Below are 27225 nucleotides of genomic sequence, written 5' to 3' on the forward strand. Positions count from 1 at the left end.
CTTCTTTTCCTCCTCCCTCTCCTCTATTTTCTCCTCCTCCTTCTTTTCCCCTTCTCCTACTTCTTTTCCTCCTCCCTCTCCTTCTCCTCCTCCTTTTCCTTCTTTTCCTCCTCCCTCTCCTCCTTCTCCTCCTTCTTTCCCCTCATCCTTCTCCTCCTTTTTTTCCTTCTTTTCCCCTCATCCTTTTCATCCTTCTCCTGCTTCTTTTCCTCCTCCTCCTTCTTTGCCTCCTTCTCGTCATCCTACTTCTCCTGCTCCCTCTCCTCCTCCTTCTTTTCTACCTTCTCCTCCTCCTCCCCCTCCTCCTCTCTCTCCTCCTCCTTTTCCTTCTTTTCCCCTCATCCTTCTTTGCCTCCTTTTCGTCATCCTCCTTCTCCTGCTCTCTCTCCTCCTCCTTTTTTTCTTTCTTTCCCCTCATCCTTCTCCTCCATCTCATCCTTTTTTTCCTTCTTTTCCCCTCATCCTTCTCCTCCTTCTCCTCCTTCTTTTCCTCCTCCTCCTTCTTTGCCTCCTTCTCGTCATCCTCCTTCTCCTGCTCTCTCTCCTCCTCCTTCTTTTCTACCTTCTCCTCCTCCTCCCCCTCCTCCTCTCTCTCCTCCTCCTTCTTTTCCTTCTTTTCCCCTCATCCTTCTTTGCCTCCTTTTCGTCATCCTCCTTCTCCTGCTCTCTCTCCTCCTCCTTTTTTTCTTTCTTTCCCCTCATCCTTCTCCTCCTTCTCATCCTTTTTTTCCTTCTTTTCCCCTCATTCTTTTCCTTATTTTCCTCCTCCTCCTTCTTTGCCTCCTTTTCGTCATCCTCCTTCTCCTGCTCTCTCTCCTCCTCCTTTTTTTCTTTCTTTTCCCCTCATCCTTCTCCTTCTTTGCCTCCTCCTCCTGCTCCTCTATCCTCTCCTCCTCCTCGTCCTCCTCCTCCTCATTGATCTCCTGCAGTGTGCACACAGTCTATAAAAAATGTTGCCTTTTGACAAAAACAAACTTTATTTATTTATGAAGCGTTACAAAAATGCAAATTCAAACTTTTCAGGAGGGGAAAATAAGAAATGGGTTAAAACACAATAATTTCAGAGACAAGGACAGAAACGGTCCTAATAAGCAGGTCTGATCTGCAGCAGCTTCTCATCTGTGTAATGGACGAGATATCGATCCCTCTCGGCCCCGCCCACTGCCCTGTGATTGACAGGCTGTCAGAGGCGCATCGATCGGCCTGCAGATCAAACCGACTTTAAACACCATAATCAAACCTTTTCCTACAGTTCACTGAGTGTCGAAGGATTATTTCCCCAGAAACAAACTGAATAGAAAATTTAAAACACGATCATTGATTTCCTGATCGCCTACTGATTCTTCCCCGTCACGCGTCATTGGTCCTGGTTGTGCTGCCAGAACAGGAAGCAGCTTCAGAGGACCAGCAGACCGTCTGAGAGGAACCCGTGTCTTCGTCTCAACACTGCGCCGCTTGTTGTCTGTTTTTAGCAGCAGAGCTATAAAAAGATCCAGCAGAGCGTCGAGACTTTGATCTGAGAGGTCTGAATTTAGAGCTCAGGGATGAGCTGATGAGCTCCTGCTGCTGCTGTGGGGACGTACCTTTAAATTTACTATGGGCGTGTTTATGGTCCTCAGAGGATCCATCAGGACAACGTTTTTTTCCTGTAGGGTAACAAAATCAGGTTCAAGCTCCGTTTGGACTGTGTTTCTGTGTGGGAAGGAGGCGGATTTTAAATCCCTTAATGGGACCATAATTTACTAAATGAACATCATGCTGTGTTGAAGAAGACTTGAAACTAGCGACTGAGACCATAAACTCATCAGGAAAGTGTTTACTGAGGGAATAAATCAGCTGAGAAGGAGAAAAATTTTCTCAGACTTCTATACAACCAGTGAAGTCGCCCCCTGCTGGCTGTTAAAGAGGCTGTTTAAGACCCCACTGAACTCTGCTCAGATAAATAAATGTGCAGAAAAACAGGAGTTCAGAGAGACTTGCTTTAATGTTTATTTCAACCAGTGACATTATCTGTTTAGTAAAAACATACTTGCTGTTATGAATAAAAGTCGGGAGAGACTTGCTTTGTTTTTTATTTAGTTAGATCCTGTATATGCGGAGTCTGTCCTGTACAGCATCCTCTGGTCTGAGACGCTGCAGTGTTTCAGTTCAGCTGGTTGTTTTACTCCTCAGGTTAATTATTGTTCCAGTAAAGTGGATTCATTTCTAAAACAAGCTGCTGAACAGGCACTTTTAAGGAAGAGGCGAGGTGGTAGTGAAAGAAATACATTAACGCAATGAATTACTTTTAATACCCAGTAATAACTGAAGTAATATTATTGCTTTTTAAAGGAGTAATTAGTAAAAAGTAACTTATTCCAGTCCCTGAGTAACATGTCCAACACTGCATAAAGCTCAGTAAAGTCAAGGTCTGACGTCATCTTTAAGTTTTTGGGTTCTCCAGTTTCTCTCAGCCTCAGAGATGTTTTGTGTTTTTGTTCTAACACATTAAAACTGAATAACCTGAACACTCTCTCTCTCTCGTCTCTGCAGGATCAAACCGGACAGGATTCCTGAGCGCGCTCAAAGACAGCCCGGCCAGATATCCTTTTCACTGTTTAAAGCTTCCTTTAGCGCTTTCATCAGCTAAATCCACTCATGTAAATATTCCAGACTCGTGTTTACATGAGCCTGTTGTTTCTGGTTTTATCTTGTCATGCTGTTTGTCTGTAACATTCTCGACACCGGGCCGTACGTGCTCACACAGAAAATCAGGAGGCACTAATCACCCCTCATACACTCTCTCTGTAGGTTGATATCACGTGTTCGTTTCTGATAAATCAATGACACAGTCACCAAACATGGGTCAATACGTCCCATAATGCATTGCCAAGGTCATATACTGCCCCGTCCGTCAGAGCTCCTGGTGTACGTCGTGATACCCACATTAAAGTAAAAGATTTGTATGTGCAGATTAAAGTTAAAAAACAAATGTATAATAGACTCAAGTCCCAAGAGTTCTGTTTCTCCTCCAGGTTGTGGAATGTGGAGACGAAGCATCATTCAAAATTAATAGTTTAGTGCATTCTGGTGTTCTGGGTTTGAGAACGTCACTGAGAACTGAAGCCTTGTCTCCAGAAACATCACCTTCTTGTTCAAAAGCAGAAATGATCCCGCAAGTGTGCAACCTGTTCTTGTCGCAGGGCGTCACATATGGACTGTTTGTCGTTGCTTTTTAACGCCGTAGCTACCCTTTAGTTTTTGCACATGTACGGCTCCGTGGTCAAGTTAGCAATTATACTGTCCTGTTAGACTTTCAAAATAAAGTTAGTGGCTAACGTTCTGAAACGTCGCAGTTTGGTCAGGTTTAGGAAAAGTTTGTGGTTTGGGTTAGAATAACAACGTTGCTTAAAATACATTAGTTAAGTAACTCTTAACTCTAAGTAAGTCTTTACGTTAAGTTATGTAAATTAGGAAACAGAACTGAAAGGAATCAATGTTGTCTTTTTGTTTCACACGGGAAACAAACGCCTGTCTCCTGGGTGACAGGCCGGTTTTTGTACCACCCGTCCACCCAAACCACGTCCCTACTCTGGCCTTTCTGGTATTTATAGTAACTTTTAGCGTTGAACAATGGCGCTAAAGGGGGCCATGTGCGTGAAGCGTCGGTATTTGATGCTCTTAGAACTCTAAGAATTCGAGTTTCACTGCTGGAGTGAGATAAATTCAGTGTGCACATAATAAAATATATTAAAATGTCTGAAATTCTCTTGAACAAACTGTAAACTGACACAAGGAGTTTGTCTGTGAAGGTTCTCGGTGGTCCAGGTCAGAGTTATCCAAGGAAGGTTCAAATCAAGGGCAGCTGGACTTGGTTTCAGAGACCTGAAGACGTTTCGTCCCTCTTCCAAGATGCTTCTTCAGTTCAGAACTGAAGGGTTAGATCGGGGCCACCAGTCCAGATGCTCTTGATTTGAACCTTTTTTGGAAACAACAAGGAGGTGGCAACGTTCGACGGTAGGTGTCGTGGACAGATTAATAAACTGCTTTCAAATTCGTAAAATTGAGCTCTTGAATTATTTACGTAGACAGATTCGTGGAACATAACGTCAAGCGATATTAGCACAGTGTTGTTCAACAGGTCAGATCTGCAACACATCCACGGATCTCGGTCCAAATTAAGAACAAAAGTGCATCAAAGCACTGGTGTAAAGTGACGATGACCTGGGTCTGAGTTTGTCCTTGACTCTGTTCACCGTCCTGGAGGTGGTGGTGTGTTTCTTCTCCGTCTGGTCGATCGTCGGTCTCTCTGGGTTCCACACCTACCTGATCAGCTCCAACCAGACCACCAACGAGGACGTGAGTACAAAGCCTCAAAACCTGTGGCCTGAGGACCACCAGGACATCCCCGAGGGGGCTCCTGGGGGACCTGGACAGTTTCTGTTATACCCTACACTAGAAAAACAAAGTGTAACTATGACTGGTTTCATCTGGTCTTGATTTGTATCGGCTCTGATGAGCTGAACCAACACTCCTCTGCTGGTTTCTGTTGATCTGGTCCCGGTCCAGATTAAAGGGTCCTGGTCCACCAAGCGAGGGAAGGATAACTTCAACCCCTACAGCTACGGAAACATCCTGACCAACTGCTGCGCTGCCCTGTGTGGACCTCTTCCTCCCAGGTCAGTAAGGTCCTGAACCATCGCCGAAACATCCGACTGTCTGATGTTCAGGGTCTGAGGTTCTTAACGTTCTTCAGGTCCATCGAAGAGACGTGTTGAATTATCAGTTGCTGCTTCTCTAAGTACTCTTACAACCTCTACATTCACATTCTCCATGGATGTGAACCCGTCTCTTCCCAACTCCTCACATATGGACGCTTTGGTCAACACCCCTTGGGTTTGCTTTGTGGGTAACCTTTGGTGTCACGTGTAGGGCTCCGTGGTCAAGTTAGCAAGGATAAATATGTCTGCTTAGACTTTCAAAATAAAACTAGTGGTTAACGTTGCAGTTAGGGTTAGGAAAAGATCGATGTTTGGGTTAAAGTAACCACGTGACTTCACTAAAACAATCAAGGTTGACTCTTTGTTTCAAACACGAAACCGGTGTCCTGGGTCAAAGTCTGGTTTCTGATCCACTCGTCCACCAACCACCTCCTTAAGCCTGATTTATGTTTCTGTGTTGAATCTACGGCAGAACCTCCTGTTATTTCTACTGTACTTTTAACTTTGGACCATTACGCTAAAGGTAAATGTGCGTTGGTACCAGACGCCAAAGGATGTGACGGTGTAATGTGAACAGGCCATGCTAGCTAGCTAGGTAGGAAGACGGCGCCCCCTTTATTAAACCCGATGTCTACTTGGATCCACTGTTCCCCTAACCGGAGGAAACACCTGACCTGAGGAGGAAGAGGAGCAGGAGCAGGAGGAAGAGGAGCAGGAGCAGGAGGAAGAGGAGCAGGCTCCTGCTCCTTTTCCTCTTCCTCCTCTTCCTCCTCCTCTTGCTCCTGCTACTCTTCCTCCTCCTCCTCTTCCTCCTGCTCCTGCTCCTGCTCCTCTTCCTCCTCTTCCTCATCCTCCTCCTTCTGCTCCTCTTCCTCCTCCTCTTCTTCCTCCTGCTCCTCTTCCTCCTCCTGCTGCTCTTCCTCATCCTCCTCCTTCGGCTCCTCTTCCTCCTCCTCTTCTTCCTCCTGCTCCTCTTCCTCCTGCTCTTCCTCCTCCTCCTCTTGCTCCTCCTGCTCCACTTCCTCATCCTCCTCCTTCTGCTCCTCTTCCTCCTGCTCTTGCTCCTTTTCCTCCTCCTCCTCTTCCTCCTCTTCTTCCTCCTCTTGCTCCTCCTGCTCCTGCTCCTCCTCCTCTTCCTCCTCCTCCTCTTCATCCTCCTGCTCCTCCTGCTCCACTTCTCCTCCGACGTCGCTGTTCTCCCTCTGCTGACAAGCCGAACTGCAAAATTAATCAAAACACAAATTCAGAGAATCGATCGCTGCAGTTTCTACACAGCGAAGAACATCTGCCTCCTTCTCTTCCTCCTCCTGCTCCTCCTGCTCCTCCTCTGCCTCCTGCTGCTCTCATCAGCCCTTAATGGGATAAGTTAAACAGAATAAAATTAGATTTGCAGGATTAGTTTTTTATTTCCTTCATTTTAAAGTATTTGGACAGCAGAATATTAATGTGCTGCTTTAACAGCCTCCACTCGTCCACAGCTCTACTAATACTCCCATTATTAATGTTGTCATATTTAACTACAGCGTCCAGCCCTGTGTTCACATTATTTTGTCCACCCTGTGTGCTCCTGAGGTCACAGATCTTCTTTCAGCCAGCTGTGACCAGAACAAAAAGCTTCTATCATTATTGATGGATGGATGGAGGCTGACATCCTGACGCCCTGCAGTGATGATCGAGGACAGAGAGTGAGCTGCAGGATTTTCAAAATAAGAGCCAGCAGAGGGAGCTGTTTTTCAGGACTGAACATCTGGACACAGAGTCGTTACGCAGTGTGCTGGTTAGAGCGCCAGCAGCTGGTTACTGTGACTGTGTTGGCATTAGCTGCTGACGGAGACGACAGGTGGTGAGATCCACCTGCACACACAGAGCAGCAACACGGCCACTGTGAGGCTTGTTCACGAGCTGATTGGATAACGCGCTGATGCTTTACTGAGCTGTTTAAAGGTTAAAAATAAAGATCTCTCTTTATCTAACACAACTATCAAACAACCCATATATATATAAAGAAAATACACTCGAGTTTACAATTAAATAACCAATAATACAAAGTTTGTTGTTTATGTGAGTTTCACCACAAACCGAGGAATTTTCCAAGTTCCTTTCTTGTAAATTTCCCCCGGCTCTGCAATTATTTTAGTTTTTTAGCTACAGTGGCTCTAATACGCCGTTGTACTGATTGGACTCCTTCACGGTTCTGAAGAAAAGGCATTGAGAAAGCATTCATTTCGAGGCGAACCTAAATTCTGCATGTGTTATATTTTCCATTATAAATCCCGACTGCAGCTACCATAAAAGTTCCACTAAAAGCCTCGAGCCAATCAGACGCCTGTCTCTCTTACTGGCCTGGTCTGGATCTATAAAACCTCTTAAAGCCCGCCGGGTCGCCTCTTGAGCTCCTTCTAAGCTGCTTGGATCGCACACACAAATATCAATGTTTAAACTTTGATCAATATGGAGATGCTTCAGGTAATTTTACAGAAACAAGCTTGAGTTTTGTGTGGAAGGAATTAAAGTTCTGTGCTGAAGAAAGCCCGGGCGAGTTCAGTGACTGAACCAAGTTTAAGCCCAGGATGTTAATAACATGTTTCAGACGGTCCTGGTTCTTCTGGAAAAGAAAATCCTTGTCCTTTAAACACAGAACTAAGTAACGTCAGCGAGAGTGTTTAAGTTACTCGTCTTTGCTGCATCGTATAAAGCTTGAGTTTAGTCTCTGACTGCTTTATCTCTGTGTCCCAGTTTGATTGACAGGAGAGGGCTGATCCAGTCTGACACGCCACAGACCGTCTCCCAGTCCAACGGGACCAGCGGCGCCGGCTACGCCTCCACCCAGCTCCACAGTCGCATGGTGGGTGGAGATCACTCATGTGTTCCATAAATCCCTCCGGCCCGACTGAAGAGGAGCTGCCACATCACATCGACGTGTAGTCTGTGTGATCTGTGTTCCTCTGCAGGGCGCGGTCGGCTCAGGCTGCCGGCTGTGAACCATAAATAATCATAAACAAACTGTGAATACATGAATATGTACTGCAGGAACAAACGTCTGTCTGTCCTCGCTTATATCTTATAATACACAGTATAGCGAGCGTCCAAATACTTTTGGACGTGCAGTGTTGAGTCAGGCAGGATGTTTAGTTAGTTTTGTTAAAAATTTCAGTGAGGTTTTCTAACTTTGAAAGACAGAGCGGAGGGGTAACCATAACGGTGCCAGACGATAGTGATGTCACTGTGTTGCGTCCTCCTGAGTATATTCACATGAAGGCAGCTGATAGACTCGTTCACGCCACCATTTAGAACAGCGACATTTCACAGATCAATCTTTCACATCAAGGTCAACAAGACACAGAAAGTTGTCGTATTAGCTGAGTGTCACCGTCGACGGAAATTTGTCCGTCGCCATCTTGTTTTTTTGGAGGCAGACGTGACCATATTTGGACGAGACTGTTTAGCTAGCTAGCTTGGTTAGCAAGGTGCATCTGTAATTGACGTTAGCTGTGATATTAGCTGGGATGCTAATTTTAGCTAGTGACAAACAGGCATAAAAAATTTAACAGCCGACTAAGATTTTATCGCGGCGCCCGTTAAATGTTCACAGAGCAGCGGATACGAGTCACCTCTATCCTGATTGACAGGTTGCCATGGTAGCAACTTGTCAGTCACCTTGTAGCCCCGCCCTAAAGCCTCCCCTGCTTCCTGGTCTCTGTTCCTCTAAATGGGACCATAATTTACTAAATGAACATCACGCTGTGTTGAAGAAGACTTGAAACTAGCGGCTGAGACCATAAACTCATCAGGAAAGTGTTTACTGAGGGAATAAATCAGCTGACAAGTAGAAACATTTACTCACAGACTTCTATACAATCACACTTCTTTCTGCAGCTGGTGGAGTCGCCCCCTGCTGGCTGCTGGAGAGAACGCAGGTTTAAGGCTCTTTCAGACCTGGAGGTTCCTGCTTGTTCCAGATTTAACTTAGCATCCTGTTGCTGTTGCTGCTATAAAAATGAACAATCCTGAGAATGTCGGAGGAAGTAAACAGAAAGCAGCTCAGACACATGTTGTGACTGATACAGCTAGCATGTTAGCGGTTAGCTCTCCAGCCACACAGCTAGCCGTGTGACCCGGCTTTAAACTAGCTAACGCGGCGTCCTTTTCTTGTCCTCAGTGTGATCAGGATCAGTGCATCCAGAGCACCAAGTTTGTCCTCCAGGCCGCCACCACCCCTCTGATCCACAGCGACCCCGTGGTGCTGGCGCCTCTGCCAGGGAAGACCGCCACGCTGGGGCGCCCCTGCGCTTACCTGGCCCCCTCCCAGCCCTCCCTGCCGTCCTGCGGGGGAGACGTCCTCACCCTGAGGGACGCCGCCGCCGACTCCCGCTGCCACCATCACCTCCACCATCACCACCATCACCACCACCACCACCACTTCGTCAGCCCGGAGGAGACGCCGTGTACTACGCCGCAGGGCGCCCTGCCCTGCCCCGCCCACCTGAACTTACACCCCCACCCGCCTGTCCCCTCCCCCTCCGCCCTGTACGACCCATCCAGTCAGGACGCCCTGCACGAGGACTCCGTCAGAGGGCTCGTTAAACTCAGCTCCGTCTGAGCCGAGCCGCTTCAGACTTCACGAGGTGAGTTTCTGTTCATCTGATTTTATCAGCTTTTTAAATATGTGAGTAAAAAACAGCAGAAATCTGAAGAAACATTTAAACGTGTGTAAAAGTCTGTTTGTTAATAAAAAACAGAAACAGACTCAAAGGATAAAGTCTGTGATTATATTTATTCGATTTTTCACATATTTTGGTGTAGAAATGACAAAACGTTTTGGGATCTGTGCCGTAGACGCTTCAGCTCAACACTCCCGGTAACGCCCTTTGTTTTTCTCGCTCTGAAATCTCGAAACAGTCGAGTTATTTCCACATGCCACTTGCTTTTCCACATTTTATGACTTTTCTACAATATTATAATGTCAGATGTTCATGTTAAACACGGCCAAAGCTGCAAATAATGAGGTTAAAGTATTTAAAAGAAATCCCTGTGAGCAAAAACCTCAGATTTCCTCCTGTTCACTCTGTTTTAAACTACTTATTCTACCAACGGCTCCGTTCTATGTAATACGGAGCCAGACGGAGCCGCTGTTCCAAATATGGGCTCCCATAGAAACGGCCCAGCAACGCTCAGTCTGCCTGTTCTGCCCAGCAACAACAACAGCCTGGTAACATGCTTCAGGTCTTGGCCAATCAGAAGACAGTGGGCTTTGAGAGGGGGGGCCTTAAAGAGACGGGAGCATCTACAGCTTGTTTCAGACAGACGCTGAATCGAAGGCCTAAGTGAAGAGTCAGTATAAGAAAATAAAATATTTTTTTGAACTTTGAATCATGCAAAGCTGCCGTACAGGAGCCACAGAACTACAATATAGGTCTGGAAAAGCAGTTTAGTAGGTCTCCTTTAAGGTGCCTCAAATGGGCGATTCCCTCCTTTTTACTACCAGTCACACAGGGCGAATATGTTGTAGTAAAAAAGATATTTACTCTGACATGTAGACGAGGAAAGTAGAAACAGGAGCAGGTAAAGAAGGAGAACCTCCAAACTCAGGCGACTTCTCTATTTATGACAAACATTCAGTTTGCTTTGATTTTCTACGCGTTCACTTTTCTCTTTCTTTAGCAGCTTTTAAACTTTTATTCAGCATAAACTCAGCTCATTTAGTCAATTTTGTATAAAGCATAAAGCTGCCAGGATCCCAAATACAAAGAAAATGTCACTTTGAAAATGTACAAATCTTTAGTAATATTTCATATATATCTTATAGAACCGGTTATACAAAATACAGTTACACTGTTTATCCACACAAATCCAGCAGGAACATGAAATAGTCACTGTAAATAAAACGTGAATCAGTGGACTCACAGATGAAACAGAAATATAACTGAGAGACAAACAAAGAAGCTCCTGAACTTCACGCTCTCACAGAATCACGGGTTTGATTTTAATTCTTGTTTTCAGACGCAAAAACTTTGGATAATCTGTTTTTTAACCGTCTGTTTTGACTCTGCAGGATCCTCCTCCTGCTCCTCCTCCTCCTGCTCCTCATGAAGTCTGTTTCCAGCTAAAAACAATAAACACTTTACCCAGAATAAGCTACTCTGCTGCCAAACGGATGTCAACCTTCAGCCACAGGCGGACCGGGACCAAAGTCCAGTGGACCTTTTTTTTTTTTTCTCTCGTTTGATTGAAGCGACTTGTGAAGTTTCTGATTGTTTACGTGAAACAAAGAGAATCGACTGTTTTTCAGACTGACCCGGCGGGAATCTTCAGGTTTTTCATTTGATTCTGGGGACACAAACAAAAATACCTGCAGAGTTCATCGGTTCGTGAGCAGCGTTCAGCCGGACGATTCCCAAACTTTCACTTCAAGTAAAGTTTTCGCAGTCAGTTCAGCTTCCTGTCCGTCCCGACAGAGCTGACCTCTGAGTGGACGGATGGATAATAAGACCTGGACGCGGCGGCTTGCCTCAAACTTTGCAGCCCAAAAAGCTTGTCCCCCATTAAACAGATGCACCTAAAAAAAATTTGAATATCGTGGAAAAGTTTATTTTCTTCCATAATTAAAGTCAAAAACTGAAACATTCGTGTATTTTAGATCCACTACACGTAAAGTTTTTTTGTTTTAATCTTGATGATTACGACTCGTGGAAATCAAAACTCCAGGATCTCAAAATGTTTTAGAAATTTAGAATAAAGAGTTTATAATGCAGAAAGGTTGACCTGAAACTTTACCCTCTCAGTCTGATTCTGCTGCTCGGCATTTTCAGATTTTTTTAGATGCACGTGTAAAAGAAAGTGAAGCTGCTGACAGGACATTTTGAACTGCAAACAGGGTCAACAATGACTCTGTCTATTATGAGGTTTTGATCCACGGAGGTTCCTCGAGCTGAGAAACACAACCGTTCACATTCAGTGGGCCACAAACCCCAGAAGGAAACCTGTGAAGCTAGAAACCTGTTTGCCGTGAGCCAACCCTCCAGGAAGTGTCTCTGCTTTGAAGCCAATCTGACACAGCGGCCAGACGGTGTAATTACAGCTTCCTGGTCACATGATGCACACTTACCCCATAAAATAAATTATCCCACAGACTTAACACTGTGAGAAGAAGAGGCTGTAAAACAGGGGATCATTTTGACCCCGGAGACTCGTTTCACTGTCAGAATTTGATCCAAAAACCGAAAACATTTTGAAAGTCTTGATAAGCTGCACGATTAAATCACCTTTAGGTCTAGTAACACATCCATGGCAGGGAGTCCAAACTGGAGGACGCTATTGATCGAAAGTCTATCAGAGTGTGAAGCTGATGATACACGGGGAAACTTTTTGAGTAATGTTGCTGGGCAATCTTGCTGGTGGCAAGTCCGACTATGTTTTGAACGGATGCTGCTTCAAACTGGACGTCTGCAGTGACGTGAAGCGCGACATGTTTATTAACATTTAATCTAAACCACCAACGTGTCGCTTCACTCGCTCTGAAGACTGTTGCTTCTGAACAGAATGTTTTTCACCACAACGTCGAAACTTTCAGAACAGCCGTGACTTGCATCCTGTGTGATATTAAAAAGACTTAAATTTAGTGAACCTGCAGAAACGCTGTCAGCGATGTGAGACTTATTAAAAAACAAGTAATGCCTTATTTTTTATTTGACGTATTCAATGTGAGATCTGTGTCCATCCGGCAGAGATGCATGATGCTCAGATTAACTGGAATCATTTCTGACATGCAGGTTTTTGACTCCGTGCAGGTGAACTTTGTTAAATAAATCTGCAGCGTCGTGGTGCAGCTGAAGGCAGATATGAACTCTGATGTTGACTCATGTTGTCTTCACTCTGGTGACGATGTATCTTAGTAACAGACATTTATCATCCAATCAGATTTGACCCGCCGATTGGATGATTGATAACTTCCAGTCTCTGTGTGCCATTTTTCATTCAGTTCAATGACAGAAACATCTGCACAGATTGTGGTTTTGTGCCAAGAATTTCTCCTCCCGCTGTTTACATTACTGTGGATTTCAATAAAACACACTTTTAAAAAAGAAAGAGTCTTTTTGTTTGTAGTTAAAAGAATAAATCAGGTTGAATGTGGCCGAAACTCCCCCAGATGTCACGAGTGTTTCAGGATAACTACAACAAAATGTCCCGTGTGATGTTTTGAAAAACATCTTTTCTGGGTAAAAACTATGAATAAGCTTAAAGGAAAAATCTTTCACTAGGTTATCAGACTTCACTTTCTCTTTATTTGAATGTTTTTTCTTATTGTTTGTCTCTTATAAATAATAAATGACAAAACTAGTTCTACATTTATTTATTTAGTCAGTTTTTTTTCCTTCATATATACATTAAAGGAAAAATCCTTAAAATGCCAGTTAGTTTCTTTGTCTGATACTTAAGGACAAAAAAATGACACATGTATAACTAAAAAAATAAATGCAGTAATGAATAATGAAATATTTAAATAAATTAAAAATAAATTGATTTTGGTAATGAAAAAAATATTGCTGTATGTTTACATTCATTTATTCAATTATTTATTTATTCTTATGTAAGTTTATAATTTATTTATGAAGGCAAAATGAATAAATTACTATTCATGAAAAAAATAATGATTAGGTTTCTTTATTGTTTGTCTCTTATAATTAAGTATAACTAAATAAATAAATGCAATAGTAAATAATGAAATGTATAAATAAATTAAAAATAAATGCATTTTGGCCATTAAAAAAAACTATTTCTGTATTTTTACATTTATTTATTTATTTTAAATATGATTTATCTAACTATTAATTGTTATTTATTGTAATGTAATTTTGCCCTTCATGTATAAAACGCATAATGAGTAAGTTACTATTGTAAATATATGTAAAACATTAAGATTAGGTTTATTATTGTTTGACCATTATAATTATAAAAGACAAAAAATAACACAAGTATAAATAAATAAACACACGCAGAGATAAATAATTAAACATATAAAGAGATTAAAACTAAATACAATGAAAAAGAATGAGGTCATCCCGGCCGCTGGGTGGCGTCTCCCGCTGTGACGTAGATTTACGGGCTCTGTCGTTGACCTCTCGAGCAGCCAATCAGAGCACTCGAGCGGGCCCAACCCGGCAAACCGGAAACAGCTGTTACGTGAGCTTCGCCTTCGGAGAGAAATATTTTTATAAAAACGTCTGATTTCAGAGGGAAAATGAAGCTTAAACATTTTGGTTCAAAGCCTGAAAGCTGAATAAACGTGAGGAGCGACGCGTTCCGTTAACCAGGAGCAGAAACACGCGATAGTTCCGTCTTTAAGTCGGTGTTTGTTGTGTCGCAGTGGCGGGTTATTGTTCCCCTGTTGTTCCACCCTTTGCCCCTTTTTTGGGCTAAAACCACCAAAGTTAGTTAAAGTTTTCCCACCCGGCGATGCTCAACACGGATCTAAGTGTAAAGTTTTAATAAAACGCGATGTGTAAAAGTATATTTTTGGCGCTAAATGTGGTTGACAACGCCTTTATATTCATGTAAACAAGGAAAAGCGGCGGGAAACAAACCAGCAAATGGCACAAAAAACACAATCACACGTTTATAAAGACACTTTTATAAACACACTATACACAGAATAGAAAGTAAAACAAAAGCAGATTAATGTCAGACACGTTAAAATACTAAAGTGAGACTGAAGAGAGACACAAAGATGTTTGCACTTCACTCGGTTTACAAACACATTCAGTCCAGTTTGAGTGGAAATAATAACAGGATGTGTAAAACTGAATTATTACTTAAGTTGCACTTGTGTTTATTTGACAGTGTTGAAACTCTGGAGCCATTTAAATGTAAATTAGACAAGTTACCGCGCGTTAACCGGCTAATAATCACATTACGGAAGTCGAGATTTACTTTTAGCGATTTTTAACGTCACGTTTAACGTTTTAACGCTGTTTTAATACCACAGTTTATCTTTTTTTTAATGTGAAACAAACGTGTGTTTCGCGTTAAACTCGTGAAATGTTGCGTAAACACTTTATATTTAATGGTTTTGTAACGGCGGTTTCGGGCTGTTTTGTAACTCGGCTCAAACAAAGACGTTTGAATTTCCCGCAGCTTTTCAGGAGGCACGTGAAAGCAGCTCTGCGCCTGATTGGCTCCGTCGCCGCGTGAGTTTAAAGAGCCGTCGTGAGCCGCGTTCCTATTGGCCGGCGGCGTTCTAGCGGGAAGATTCCAAATAAAAAGGGCTGGAGCGCACAGCAGAAGCCGCTTCACTGTCTCTCCGCTCCTCGTCCGTGTCGCTGCTGGTCTAGAGTCTTTGTCTCTTTTTAAACATTTAACTTATCTTTTTATATTTATCTTTCTCTCAGTCTGAACTAAAGGAAACTGAAAATGCTTTCTGCTCGCGCTCCTCTGTCCGTCCACAACGAGAACACAGTCAGCAGCCAGATCAGCAAGATGTCGCTGGACAAAGAAAACACGGTGAGAAGAAACTAAAGTTTATTTCAAATAAAAAACCCATTTTAACTCTTTGTAGTGTTTTTAAAGTTAAAACTCGGTGTTTAATCCTCCCCGGCAGCTTTTCTTTCCTGCTCGCCTCGTGTTTAATCAGTATTTCAGCTGCCGGTTTGATCCAATCAGCCGTATTGATCCTGGTGTTTTATCTTCCAGCCGCCGAGTCTGAACACGACCCGGATCCTGGCGTCTAAAACCGCGCGGAAGATCTTCGCCGACCCTGCGGTGAGTGATCCGATCATTTTAACGGGACACGTGATCAGCAGGTCACGTTAAAGGTATCGATCAGTTTGCATTGTGCTCGCGTGGCGCCTAAAGTGCCGGTTCTGGCGCCAACACGGACGATCAGCTGTTCATCAGGAGTCATCTGACGGACTCCTGTTTCTGCTTATTGACTAAATAACGATGATTTACAGACACAATATTGTGTCTTTAATGATCTGCAGCCAAACTTTACAGCTTTGTAACCTTTTATAAACAGGAAGTGATCAGGATTATTAGCTGATTAACGGGCAACTGATCGGCTTTTATCTTTAAACACAAGCTGCAGGAAATATTTTCAACTCAATATAATTCAATAATTTTTTATATATATATATATATATTTTTTTTTATAGGCTGAAACTAATCACATTTAATTGCCCATTAATCTGTTTTCTCAATTCATTGATTAGTAGTTTGGTCAATAAAATGTCTCAGAGCTGAAGAAGATTCAAACATCTTGTTCAAATATGTTCAGTTTATCTTCTCAGGAGTAAAGAAACAAACCTTCAGGTTTAACAGGCTGATATGACTTGAACTGACTTATCAGATTTAACAGTTGCCAACTAATTATTGCAGCTTAAAGTTGCCTGTATGAAGTATTGATCACTTAAATTGATGAGGTTTGATCTTTAAACAGGAGCTGTCTGACGGTTTGAAGTGTTTCTCGTGAGTTTGAGCTCCTCAGACGGTTTGTGGGTGACACTCTTGTGTTTTTTTTTTCAGCCCAAAGCCATGAAGAGCAGTGGCGAGGAGGAGGAGCCTCTGCTGAAGGAGAACCCTCGCCGCTTCGTCATCTTCCCCATCCAGTACCACGACATCTGGCAGATGTACAAGAAGGCCGAGGCCTCTTTCTGGACCGCAGAGGAGGTACGAGGGGCCGCGAGCCAGAGCTTCAGCTTCAGATGATCACCTGATTGGGTGCAGGTGTTGATGATGTCACGTGTGTGTGTTCAGGTGGATCTGTCCAAGGACCTGCAGCACTGGGAGTCTCTGAAGGACGAGGAGCGCTACTTCATCTCGCACGTGTTGGCGTTCTTCGCCGCCAGTGACGGCATCGTCAACGAGAACCTGGTGAGCCCCGCCCACATATTGATTACCTATTTAGTTTAATGATTACATCATCGTCAGCTGGTGGAATAATCGGAGTAGACGTACTGATTTTAGATAATTAACTTCTGACGCTTCATCAAAGTGCAGATCTTTAAATGTTTGAGTGTTAAATGATTTGAAGCTGGTTGCTTTTAATAATCAGTTCCTCGATTGATCACGTGAAGTTTAATGACTTCAGTTTCCATCATGTCAGATCTGAAGACGATCTATGGTTTATTTCTTTGGTCTGTCGTCTCACCGGTTCTCCGTGTGACCACCAGGTGGAGCGCTTCACACAGGAAGTGCAGGTGACGGAGGCCAGGTGTTTCTACGGTTTCCAGATCGCCATGGAGAACATCCACTCCGAGATGTACAGCCTCCTGATCAATACCTACATCAAGGAGCCCACAGAGAGGTGAGAGGCCGCCGTCTGGTGTCAGGATGTGAAACCCTGGCAACAACCTGTTGAAAAAGGAATAATTACTTAATATGTAACGATACACCGCGCCCTGCTTTGTCCTGTCTCACGCTGCGTTCAATGACCCACAGAGAATACCTGTTCAACGCCATCGAGACTCTGCCGTGCGTGAAGAAGAAGGCCGACTGGGCGATCAACTGGATCGGCAACAAGAACGCCAACTACGGTAAGCCCGCTGCCTGAGACGCCGCGTGGCGTTCACGTTACACTCTGATCGCACGTTGATATTCATCTTCTGGTATTGATCGTGACTCTGGTTCCTCCAGGAGAGCGTGTGGTGGCCTTCGCAGCCGTGGAGGGAATCTTCTTCTCTGGTTCCTTCGCCGCCATCTTCTGGCTGAAGAAGAGGGGTCTGATGCCCGGCCTGACCTTCTCCAACGAGCTCATCAGCAGAGACGAGGTGGGTGGTGCGTTCAGGGTCTTGTCTCTGTGTTGTGTTCAGGGTCTCATCTGTGTAGTAACGCTCTGTGTTGCGTTCAGGGTCTGCACTGTGACTTCGCCTGTCTGATGTTCAAACACCTGGTGAACAAGCCGTCGTCAGAGACCGTCAGCAGCATCATCAGGAACGCCGTGGAGATCGAGCAGGTGGGTCAGACGTGCCGATGTGGAGCTCCTGAACCTGGTCTGGTCTCTGCTGGTCTTAACCATTTGTGTTGTGTTCAGGAGTTCCTGACCGAGGCTCTGCCGGTGAAGCTGATCGGGATGAACTGTGAGCTGATGAAGCAGTACATCGAGTTTGTAGCTGACAGGCTGATGCTGGAGCTCGGCTTCTCAAAGGTAAGATAGGACCCCGTAGAACCACGTGCGCACCAGGTCCCCCAGTAATTTTGGCACTTTTGGTGGCCTGAAAGTATTTTTATTATTATGGCCGTTTATTCTTCCGCATCGAAGTTTCACTTGAGATCTGTGGTGCGTTTATGTGAATCAGAATTATGAGCATTTCTGATAAAAGGCTGCCCTGTAGAGGAGCAGGAGGTCTGTAATGATGAGAAGCGCAGGGGTACGGACCTCAGCCAATCATGGGGGCTGAGTGCTGCTGCAGACGCTCTGATTGGAGGACGAGTGGTTCACCGACAGACGAGCAGCAGCACGAGACAGACGCCCGACTGAACAGACCTCAGATGTAGTCCGTCAGTTTGTTACAGCAGTTTAAATGTTACACATGTGACCTCACAGCCCCTCCCGTTAACGCCATGACAGGTTTAGACCCGGGTCAGGATCTTCAGACGTCTCCTGCTGTTCAGGTTGTTTTGATCTCTGAGGGTTTAAAATCTGACCGTGTCTCTGCAGCTCTACCGGGTGGAGAACCCCTTCGACTTCATGGAGAACATCTCTCTGGAGGGAAAGACCAACTTCTTTGAGAAGCGCGTGGGCGAGTACCAGAGGATGGGCGTGATGTCTGGCGCCACGGACAACACCTTCAGGCTGGACGCAGACTTCTGAGGACCGGGTGGACTGACCCGGTCTCTCACACACTTCACACTCCGACGCCGCTCTGATGCAGAGACGCATGAACTTGATGCTGGCTGAAATAACTGAGCTTCTCAGCCAATCAGAGCAGCGACAGTAAAGGCGGCGGCGCCACAGACCCGTCTTATTATCTGAATATCTGCTGAGGGGAAATATGGAACTTGAACCCAGCAGGCAACAGATGACCCGGTGACGTTTGGACCAGAACCCTTTGTTTTATGTTATTAACTTTATAAAGTTTTCTTTTTATATAAATTTACTATATTAGTAGGTTTTTATATCGGCTGGTGGTTTTAGGTTATTTTCTGTGTAATCTGTACCGTTTAGTTTGTAATAAAGTCTGATGTGCTCCTTATAAAAGATTCTGTTTGTCGCTACACTTTAAAGTTTAAATTCTGCAGTTTGGGTTTTATTCTCTTTACTAACAGGAGGTGGCGTCTGTTACCTGTGGGCGGAGCCAGGCTAGCGGTTTCCCCCTGTTCCCAGTCTCTATGCTAAGCTACGCTAACCAGCTGTAGCTTCATGTTAACGCATACCAGGAACGAGGGGTCTGAGATTAACTTGTCTCTGTAGTGAAAAGAAGCATCAAAATGACAAAGTCAGATCAGTGATGGTTTGTTTGGGTTTTTTTTTTTTTTGAGGGGTCAACGACTAAGTTTTATAATCAACTAGTTTCTTTTTGTGACGTCTTCAAATCAACATTTAGTTTGACCAACAGTTGAAAAACATGAAGCTGGAAACAGAATATTTAACAGAAGAAATCTGTTTTGAAAACAGATTAATAACTTTGATTTCTACAAATCTCTCGTCCCCTGTGGTGGTAAGAGATATTTTAAGGTTTGAGACTTTCTGTCTGACCGTTTTTATAAACCACTTTATCGTATTTGGCGGCCCGAAGAGGTCGACGCCATCAAATTTAAGATTTTATCTGGGGTGGAAAACAAAAGCCAGAACCTGTCTGTACTGGCAGAAACACCAGAGGCAGGGAGTCGTGTTCAACTGAAACTAAATATTAATGAGCTGATGTGGAGACGTGGGAAAGTAACCGCAGGCGAATCTCACTGTAATCATTTAATGATTCACAACTCGCTGTGGGAGGATGAGTTAAAAACACTTATTCTTTAGGATCAGACGGAGGTTCCTCATAGGTTAAAAAACATTTTCCAAACAGAACTGTGGTTTAAAGTCGTAACTTTTCTGTTTTGTGTTGAATTTAAATGATCTCTGGATGAATGTGGAACATTTGAAGCATGATGGAAACTAACCAGGGACAAGTGCAGTTTAGAGGTACTTTTACTTTACTTGAGTTTTTCTACTTCTGCTCCATCTCACAGGGAGATATTTACTCCACTAAATTCATCTGACCGCTCCAGTTACTTTACAAAGTCACATTTTCACACAAACACATGAAGAGTTTATAAAATGTTATAAATTAAACTCCAACAGCTGACAGGATTATTAGACTGACATTTAATTTAACTGCCAACAACTGTGATGGTTTAAGATGTTAAAACACTTAAAAGGAGTGAATCGTAAACTGTTTTTAATTTAATCAGAATAACGTTGAGCTTTGTTCTGTTGGACCAAACGTCACTTTGGGCCACCGAGACGCCATCTCTCCATTTTCAGAATTTCAAAAATCAATTAATGTAGAAAACAATCAGCAGCTGCGGTTTGATCAGTTCAACAACTACAGCAGCAACATCCTGCTTTACTTTAACGCTGAAGTCATAATAATCTAATATATGATGGTACAACAGTCTCAGGACAGAGAGTACTTTAACTTTTAGTACTTTAAGTACATTTTCCTGATTATACTTGCTTACTTTTACTTTACTGCAGTAAAGCATCTGAGTACTTAATCTTAACGGTCAGTGTTGAACTATATTTATATTTGTATTGATCCTCAGTGTTGATCAGCTGTTTTTCTCATAAGTTTCATTATTGGAATCATGAGACGTGAATCAGCCTCTCCCACCAAACCACTGCAATCTGCAAGGAGAGGACAGCCACGTCATCACGCCGCACCACACTCTGTATTAAAACGTCCTGAGCGTACTGACGTTATGTGTCTCATCCTTGTACGCAGCGTCCTCGCTGTCTAAGCAGGAAGTAAAGCAGAAGCTAAGTTCGGTCCGCAGGTGTTCTGATCCAGGATGTCGATTTCAAACCCGAGACAGACCTTTCGGAACCCGGTACCATGTTGTCTGCGTTTGTTCTTCTGTGTTATCGTTTTAAAAATCATTTTTATTTTCGTTATAATTCATCGTATGACGTAAGGTGTCGCTCAGGAGGCGAGCTAGCGTCCTAGCTAAGCGCCTAGTTTTAAAGTGATGAATAAAATATGTCTAATGTGACGTTTTCCTCTATAACATGTCTTTAAATATTAATTTAGGTCAAGTTAGTATTTCTCGTGAATTCAGGCATATATGTCATACTCCAAATAACTTTATTTCAGTAAAAATTTGCTCCTAAAAGTTTTATTTCCTAAATTAATTCTGCTCAGTAACGTTAAAGAATATTTTATGCGGACTCTTAATCATGTTTTATTTGCACTTGAGCCTTGTTGGGTGTGTTTCATAGGGGCCGAATTAAAGAGCGGGCCCTTATAGTTGTATTTATTATTTAGATTGAGTCACTTTTGCTGATTAGCGTTTGAAAATACACGAGGAAATATTAAAACATTAGTAAATTTAAAGACGTTTGGCGTCGATTACAGATTAGACCGCAACAAACGATTATTTTCATCATCAATTAATCTGCAGATTATTTGTTCAGTTTATTGATTGGAAAAAATGTACAGCCCTGTCACCAAACTCTCCCCAGATGTTTCCAGCTGTTTAATCTCCTGAATATTTCTGACCCCCCCCCCACACACAGATGGTTCCCTTTGCTGGGACGATCCTGGGCGGGTTGCTGCCCGGTGAGATGGTTCTCTTTCAGGGCTCAGTGCCGTCCAACGCTGACAGGTGAGGACTCACAACACAAAGTCATGAAGGAGGATCAACCTGGTTTTACACCTGTGTTTACAAGCTGATGGTGACATCTCTAGATTTTATTTTAAAAAGCATGTGGAGTTTTCTTTTGTTTAGACAGAGCCAGGTTAAAGCCCCCGCCCTGTTTTCCCTCCGTGCTGTCTTGCAGGTTCCAGATAGATTTCACGTGCGGCAGCAGCATGAAGCCGAGGGCCGACGTGGCGTTTCACTTCAACCCGAGGTTCCAGAAGTCGCCGTGTATCGTCTGCAACTCACTGCAGGGGGAGCGCTGGGGCCGAGAGGAGATCCTGTACGAGATGCCCTTCGCTGCGGGGGCCACGTTCGAGATCATCGTCCTTGTCCTGAAGGACAAGTTTAAGGTGAGAGACGAGCAGCTGCAGGACGCTGTGACAACACGACCGATATCACCAGTCAGTAGTGATCTAAATTAAAATTCAACATGGAGGAGTTTGACAGATTTAATAAGTTCATCCACTGATCATGATAGAAAATATGAAATGACTGATGTAAACAAACCTTTCCCAAACCTGTTTTCACAATCATCAAACTTTATGTAGTAAAATGACTTCACACCATGATCACATTTAATCACAAAGAAGTACAGAAGTCCGAACTTGGCAAATCAGTGTTGAGAAACAGCCCTGGTTTGTATAAAAATAAATAAATAAATGTGTGATCAGACATCTCAGATTTGGCCAATAACAGTCAATATTATCAGTATTTTATGCAAGTCCAAAATAAGAATAAAACTGTTTTTACTTCCCCCATTAATCATTTCACATCCAACCCCTAGGTTGAGAAGGACTGGACTAAACTAACTGTATATAAATGTCTTTTTTATATTTCCCTGTTCCTTGTTGCTTACTAGTGCTGTTTTAACTACATGAACCTGATAATACTGTTGTTCTTTTACTGCTGATACTTTAACTGCATGAAGCTAAAAATTACTTTTATTAAAGTAAGGACTCTAACGTGGAATGTGGTATTTTTACACTGTTGTACTGCTGCTTTTACTTAAATTAAGGATCTGAGTACATGTTCTTCCCCTGTTCCAGGTGGCGGTGAACGGAGGTCATGTGTTGGAGTATAAACACAGAGTGGACCTGGACCGGGTCGACACTCTGTACATATCTGGAAAGGTCAACGTTGAAGCTATAGGCATCCTCCCGAGCTCTGTGAGTCACTCTGTTAAAACCTCTGTGATAGAAAAAAAAATTTGTGGTTTTGTCCCTTCATGTGATAAAACTTGTGATGAAGATGACGAGATGTTTTGTTGTTGTTGTTTTCAGAGTTCAGATTCTCCTGCAGCCAGTCTGACCAGCCAGAACTCAGAGATGAATGTAAGAACAAACTGTCTGAACTGTTTTTCAATTAATGTTTACCTTTTGAGGTGTCAATGACATCAGAGAAAAACACTAAATGTGTCCTTCATTTAATATGTTTCATATATCAAGAAATGTTTTGGTTGTTGAACAGAAGTCCCATCAGGTTCTGTTCTGATCTTAGATAAGAATTTGTTTTAATATTTTCAAAGTTTAATTGTTACCATGTTTAAATACAGTTGAGTGTCATCAGCATATAAATAATGTCCACAAGGGGAGGTGTGTTGACAGAAAACAACAGAGGACCTAAAGTTGGAGCCCTGTGGTACACCACAATTAAAATTAAACATTATGTGTTTTTACTGACAAACTAATTATAGATAAACATTTTTTTTTTTTTTTACTTTTCTTCTTCTTCTTTTTTGTTTATCTTCCAGCAGATAATCTCCTCTTCAGGCGACTTGGTGAGTTTTACTGATGCATGATGGTCGATGTTGTTGTTTACGTATGTTGTTGTTTACGTAATTATTCTCATTTTCTTTGGAAAAACACATTAAAATTAATTATGTTGTGATTTTTGCAAGGAGCTGTACCAAACAAAGATGTTTTCTTAAGTCTGTAAAATATGATGTGTAGGCCAGGATATCTCTCAGGGTTCCCACGCCTCCTGGAACACCTGGAAAACAGTAGACCCATTTTCCAGTCATGAAAAACACGTGGAAAATGAGAGAATTGTCAGTTAGTTTAACATTAAGTTGGGGCAGTGTCATAAACACACCCCCGAGTCACAGTGTAGCACAGGTTGGTGACATTAATTAAAAATTCGAAATAATGTAAATTGCATTATTCTCTTACGGAAAATATTAGTGATGGCTGGCTGGTAACTGTGGTTGTTTTTTATTAGATTTATGTTTTCTTCTCTGCTTCTTTTAAACGATTGAATGTTAAATATTGGGTGGCGATAGAGCAGTGGTTAACACACAAGTCTTTGGTGTGGGAGATCCGGGTTCAGCTCCCCACTATGACACGTCCACCGTGGTGTCCCTGAGTAAGACACTTAACCCCTCGTTGCTCCAGAGGTGTACGACCTCTGACATGTATAGCAACTAAAAAGGTCGGACAAAGTGAGTAAATGAATTGAATTTATATTTGCACACCTGTGACGTAGTCCCAAATATTGGCAAGAAAATGGAATCAATCAGAATGTAGTGACAAAATCAAAAGTACTGATAGTGAATCAGGGCAGAATGTAGTTGCTCGTGTTTTCAGATCAGCTTTCTTCCTTGTTTGGTCTCTCAGCTGATCTGAGACCTGGTTCTGAGTGTCCCTGATCTTCTGCCTGATGAAAGCTTGTTTTCTACAGAGCGTTCCCTTCAGAGGTGAGCTGGTTAAAGGGCTGAGAGTCGGAAAAAGCATCAGAATTAAAGGAGAAACCAATCAGAACGCACAGAGGTAAACAACACACCTGTCTAACTTTAGCTCCTTCAGCCTGAAGGTGGTAAACCTGATCTGTTTACATAATTTTCTGGTTCTGGTTCAGTTTTGGTGTAAACCTGCGAGTGTCCGGCAGCACTGACATCGCTCTTCATCTGAACCCTCGTCTGAAGAAAAAGGTCTTCGTCAGAAACTCCTTCCTGTCCGAGTGCTGGGGCCCCGAGGAGAAAACCCTGGCCTCCTTCCCCTTCACTGCGGGAAAGTACTTCGAGGTACCCGGCCAACGCCAGACGCTCATCGAGCACGTTCTAAATGTTTGCTTTCTGGTTTCACGTGACTTAAAATCTAAAGAAAACCCTTCAGCCTTCCTCGTGATGATGCCGCGATCATTTTGTTCTGATGGAAGCGTAACTGGAATATATTTAGTATATCCCGCCATCCCCTGTAAACTTTGGAGTGCCCCAGGGCGCCATTTCGGGCCCCGTTTCATTGTCATTGCATATGATCCTTGTTGGAGCATTTATACAACAGTGAAATATTTGTACATTTATATTTAGCTGTTTATATTTAGCTGAGGTTAAGCTGCTCTGTAGTTTCATATATTTTATCATATGAGGCTGACAGCTCTGCTGCTGTCAGAAGTTTTAAATCGGCCAGTGTGATGAGACATTGATGTTTTTAAACCTCCTGAAATTAATTTAATTTACTGAAGTGTCTTACATAATGTGAATGTCATGGGTGATAGATGATTACGATGATTTATCTTTATAAGAAGCACCGCAGTGGAAGGTGTCGTGTTTATTGTAAAGCACTTTGTGATCTCTGGGTTTGATAAGTGCTTTATAAATAAACAGTCGCTGTGTTTCCCCTGCAGATGATCATCCTGTGTGACTCTCAGCAGTTCAAAGTCGCCGTCAACGGGCTCCACCAGCTGGACTACAAGCACCGAGTTCAGGACCTGAGCCGCATCAACCAGCTGGAGGTGCTGGGTGACGTCACGCTGCTGGACGTCAAGATCCTCTGACTGTCGCTGGGCGTCTTTTCACAGATTATAACATGTACTAACTTGTCAAAGGCGGGGTAAGCGATTCTGGAGAAATCCAACATCATGATACAGTGCGAACGGGTTAGCATACTGTCGTTACAGCTGCTGCGAAGCTAACAGGAAGCTAACATGCAGAGAGGACGAGACGGCCCCAGAGCAGCACAGCAGCTCCAGACAGCGACACCAGCAGCTTTCCTGCTGCTACAGCTAACATCACAACAACAGCATGTCTCGGTGAACTAGAAAGTGGGAGAGTTATTTAACGTTACTGACACACGAATCGAATCATGGCTGGAATAGTGTTGTTTCTTTGTATCTCTATTATCAGAGGCAGAGCTGAGTACAAACACCTGATTTATTTTCAGAGCTCGCAGAACAGGCAGCTAGCGGGATGTGAGGAGATACTCACTGAATCTGACGTGTGTTGGATTTGAATCGCTGACTCCACCTTTAAAGTTAAATAATCACCTCCTTTTATAATCACTAACAGCAGCGTCAGACAGTAACAGAGCTGAATAATGAACAAACTGGTGTTTTATATTTCTGCAGGTTGTTGTCGTGACGGATTTTGATCATGAACGTGTCTTTAAATGTTCAAGCTTTATCACCTCAAACCTTAAAGCTGGAAATCAGATGTGAAATTAAGTGGTGTCTTTTATTAAAACAGAAAATGTCTTCAGAGTCTGAACCAAGTCACTGAGTATAAACTGATCTATGCTTGTTGTTTCTCTTAATGCACTTTATGAAGGCTTTAATTGTCAGAATGCATCATGTGAGTTTAAGGATGTAACCAAGTCAAATATAAATAATAATAAACAAACCACGTGAATCAGATGAACTTCGTCTTCTGTTGATCCCCCGCTGTGTGTCTAACTTAGTGCTGGAACAGGTTTGGTTTGTCAGTAGCAGTGGATCAAAAATAAACTCCTGAAAAGTTTGATCTCTTTACCGTAACACTGACTCAGCTGATTACGTGGACAGTGTTCAAGATTAAATCTGGCAGATCAAATCGATCAAATGTTCACATTATCAATATGATGAAGGTTCCTTTTAAAGTAACCCGCAGTTAGATGTTTAACTAACCATTTGCACAATTTTAAAATAATTTATTATGCTACACAATTGAAGAAAACTTAAAATTAACTTGCTACTTTTAGCATACGTGAACTATGAGATGTGTGTATGAATGTAAGCACAGATTAAAGTATAAGTATTGTAGTGAATATATGTATGAATGAACTTGTTGCAAGAAAAACTATGTGAACCCTTTATCTGGATTTCTGCATAAAAGAAAATCAGCTTTTCAAAGCTCTGTCTCCACTGAAGAAGCAGCAGCAGCTGCTGTTTGTAAAGAGAAGTGAAAAAGCTTCCAGCACCTGGTGTTCCCAGGTAGTCTCCCATCCAAGTACTAATCAGGCCCCGCCCTGCTTACCTTCCAAGATAGGACGTGTTCTATTTAAAAAAAATTTTTATTTGATTTTAATTCTCAGATTTACATTGTTCAAACAAGACCAGAATTCTATGAACATTTACAGTTTCAATATCCACGTTAACCTTATTAGTAATTTTATTCAGCGCCATATTTGTGTAAATTGTGTTGTGTTTGATCAGGAAATAATTGGTCTCTTTGTTATTACCATGTTTTCTTCACATCCGATCCACAAACACTGCTGCACATTTTCTCTGCTGCCTTCTCCTTTATCACAACCATCTATAGACTTTGTTCAAACTCATGTCTTCCTATTCTCCACCACATACCACTCAGGCATGCTTTCCCCTCTTTTGACCACACATACACTTTCAATGGTAGTGGCCCACTCTAAAGTTATACTTGCTTTGATCCTCTTGTATATTTTATTTACTTTCTCTCCGTTCTCCATCCCCTCCACCTCACACA

The 27225-nt window shown here is 42.9% G+C and overlaps 3 protein-coding genes and 1 non-coding gene across 5 annotated transcripts in view; all 4 read left to right on the forward strand.

Annotated features, from left to right (window-relative positions):
- The window catches only part of zdhhc14 (zinc finger DHHC-type palmitoyltransferase 14), a 21851-nt gene extending 9066 nt beyond the window's left edge, over positions 1-12785 (forward strand). Inside the window, exons 7-12 of the mRNA XM_046059927.1 lie at positions 2533-2581; positions 4236-4338; positions 4549-4658; positions 7437-7545; positions 8860-9325; positions 10753-12785. Coding sequence (XP_045915883.1) covers positions 2533-2581; positions 4236-4338; positions 4549-4658; positions 7437-7545; positions 8860-9300 — 812 coding nt within the window. The 3' untranslated portion in view covers positions 9301-9325; positions 10753-12785. The remainder of the gene's footprint in view (positions 1-2532; positions 2582-4235; positions 4339-4548; positions 4659-7436; positions 7546-8859; positions 9326-10752) is intronic.
- A 2188-nt stretch (positions 12786-14973) lies between these two features.
- LOC123977342 (ribonucleoside-diphosphate reductase subunit M2) lies at positions 14974-18885 on the forward strand. The gene is made up of 10 exons (XM_046059954.1): positions 14974-15197; positions 15387-15455; positions 16218-16361; positions 16449-16565; positions 16865-16998; positions 17133-17227; positions 17328-17461; positions 17542-17646; positions 17725-17838; positions 18352-18885. Exons 1-10 carry the CDS (start codon positions 15108-15110, stop codon positions 18502-18504), a joined length of 1155 nt encoding a protein of 384 aa, XP_045915910.1. The 5' UTR covers positions 14974-15107; the 3' UTR covers positions 18505-18885.
- Positions 18038-18176, forward strand: LOC123978422. Its single transcript, XR_006826959.1, has one exon. It is a non-coding gene; the product is annotated as a small nucleolar RNA SNORD94 (small nucleolar RNA).
- Positions 18886-20580: 1695 nt separating the features above from the next.
- Positions 20581-26162, forward strand: lgals8a (galectin 8a). Of its 2 annotated transcripts, none has more exons than XM_046059971.1 (9): positions 20581-20726; positions 21412-21500; positions 21676-21886; positions 22583-22702; positions 22817-22867; positions 23287-23313; positions 24213-24301; positions 24390-24555; positions 25158-26162. In XM_046059971.1, the coding sequence occupies exons 1-9, from the start codon at positions 20688-20690 to the stop codon at positions 25305-25307; spliced, it is 942 nt and encodes a 313-aa protein (XP_045915927.1). In that variant the 5' UTR covers positions 20581-20687; the 3' UTR covers positions 25308-26162. The 2 variants fall into 2 exon arrangements, with proteins under 2 accessions (XP_045915927.1, XP_045915928.1); XM_046059972.1 differs by having other exon boundaries at positions 23290-23313.
- Positions 26163-27225: the final 1063 nt, after the last annotated feature.

This window comes from Micropterus dolomieu, linkage group LG10, assembly GCF_021292245.1.
Source record: "Micropterus dolomieu isolate WLL.071019.BEF.003 ecotype Adirondacks linkage group LG10, ASM2129224v1, whole genome shotgun sequence".
NCBI classification, from domain to species: domain Eukaryota; kingdom Metazoa; phylum Chordata; class Actinopteri; order Centrarchiformes; family Centrarchidae; genus Micropterus; species Micropterus dolomieu.

Bases quoted from the DNA above. Each gene is read 5' to 3' on its own strand.
- lgals8a (XM_046059971.1), top strand. From the start codon at position 20,688: ATGTCGATTTCAAACCCGAGACAGACCTTTCGGAACCCG. The intron at 23,314-24,212 runs GTGAGTTTTACT...TGTTTTCTACAG, and splicing joins TCTCCTCTTCAGGCGACTTG to AGCGTTCCCTTCAGAGGTGA. The intron at 24,302-24,389 runs GTAAACAACACA...GTTCTGGTTCAG, and splicing joins ACCAATCAGAACGCACAGAG to TTTTGGTGTAAACCTGCGAG.
- LOC123977342 (XM_046059954.1), top strand. From the start codon at position 15,108: ATGCTTTCTGCTCGCGCTCCTCTGTCCGTCCACAACGAGAACACAGTC. The intron at 16,566-16,864 runs GTGAGCCCCGCC...TGTGACCACCAG, and splicing joins GCATCGTCAACGAGAACCTG to GTGGAGCGCTTCACACAGGA. The intron at 17,839-18,351 runs GTAAGATAGGAC...GTGTCTCTGCAG, and splicing joins TGGAGCTCGGCTTCTCAAAG to CTCTACCGGGTGGAGAACCC.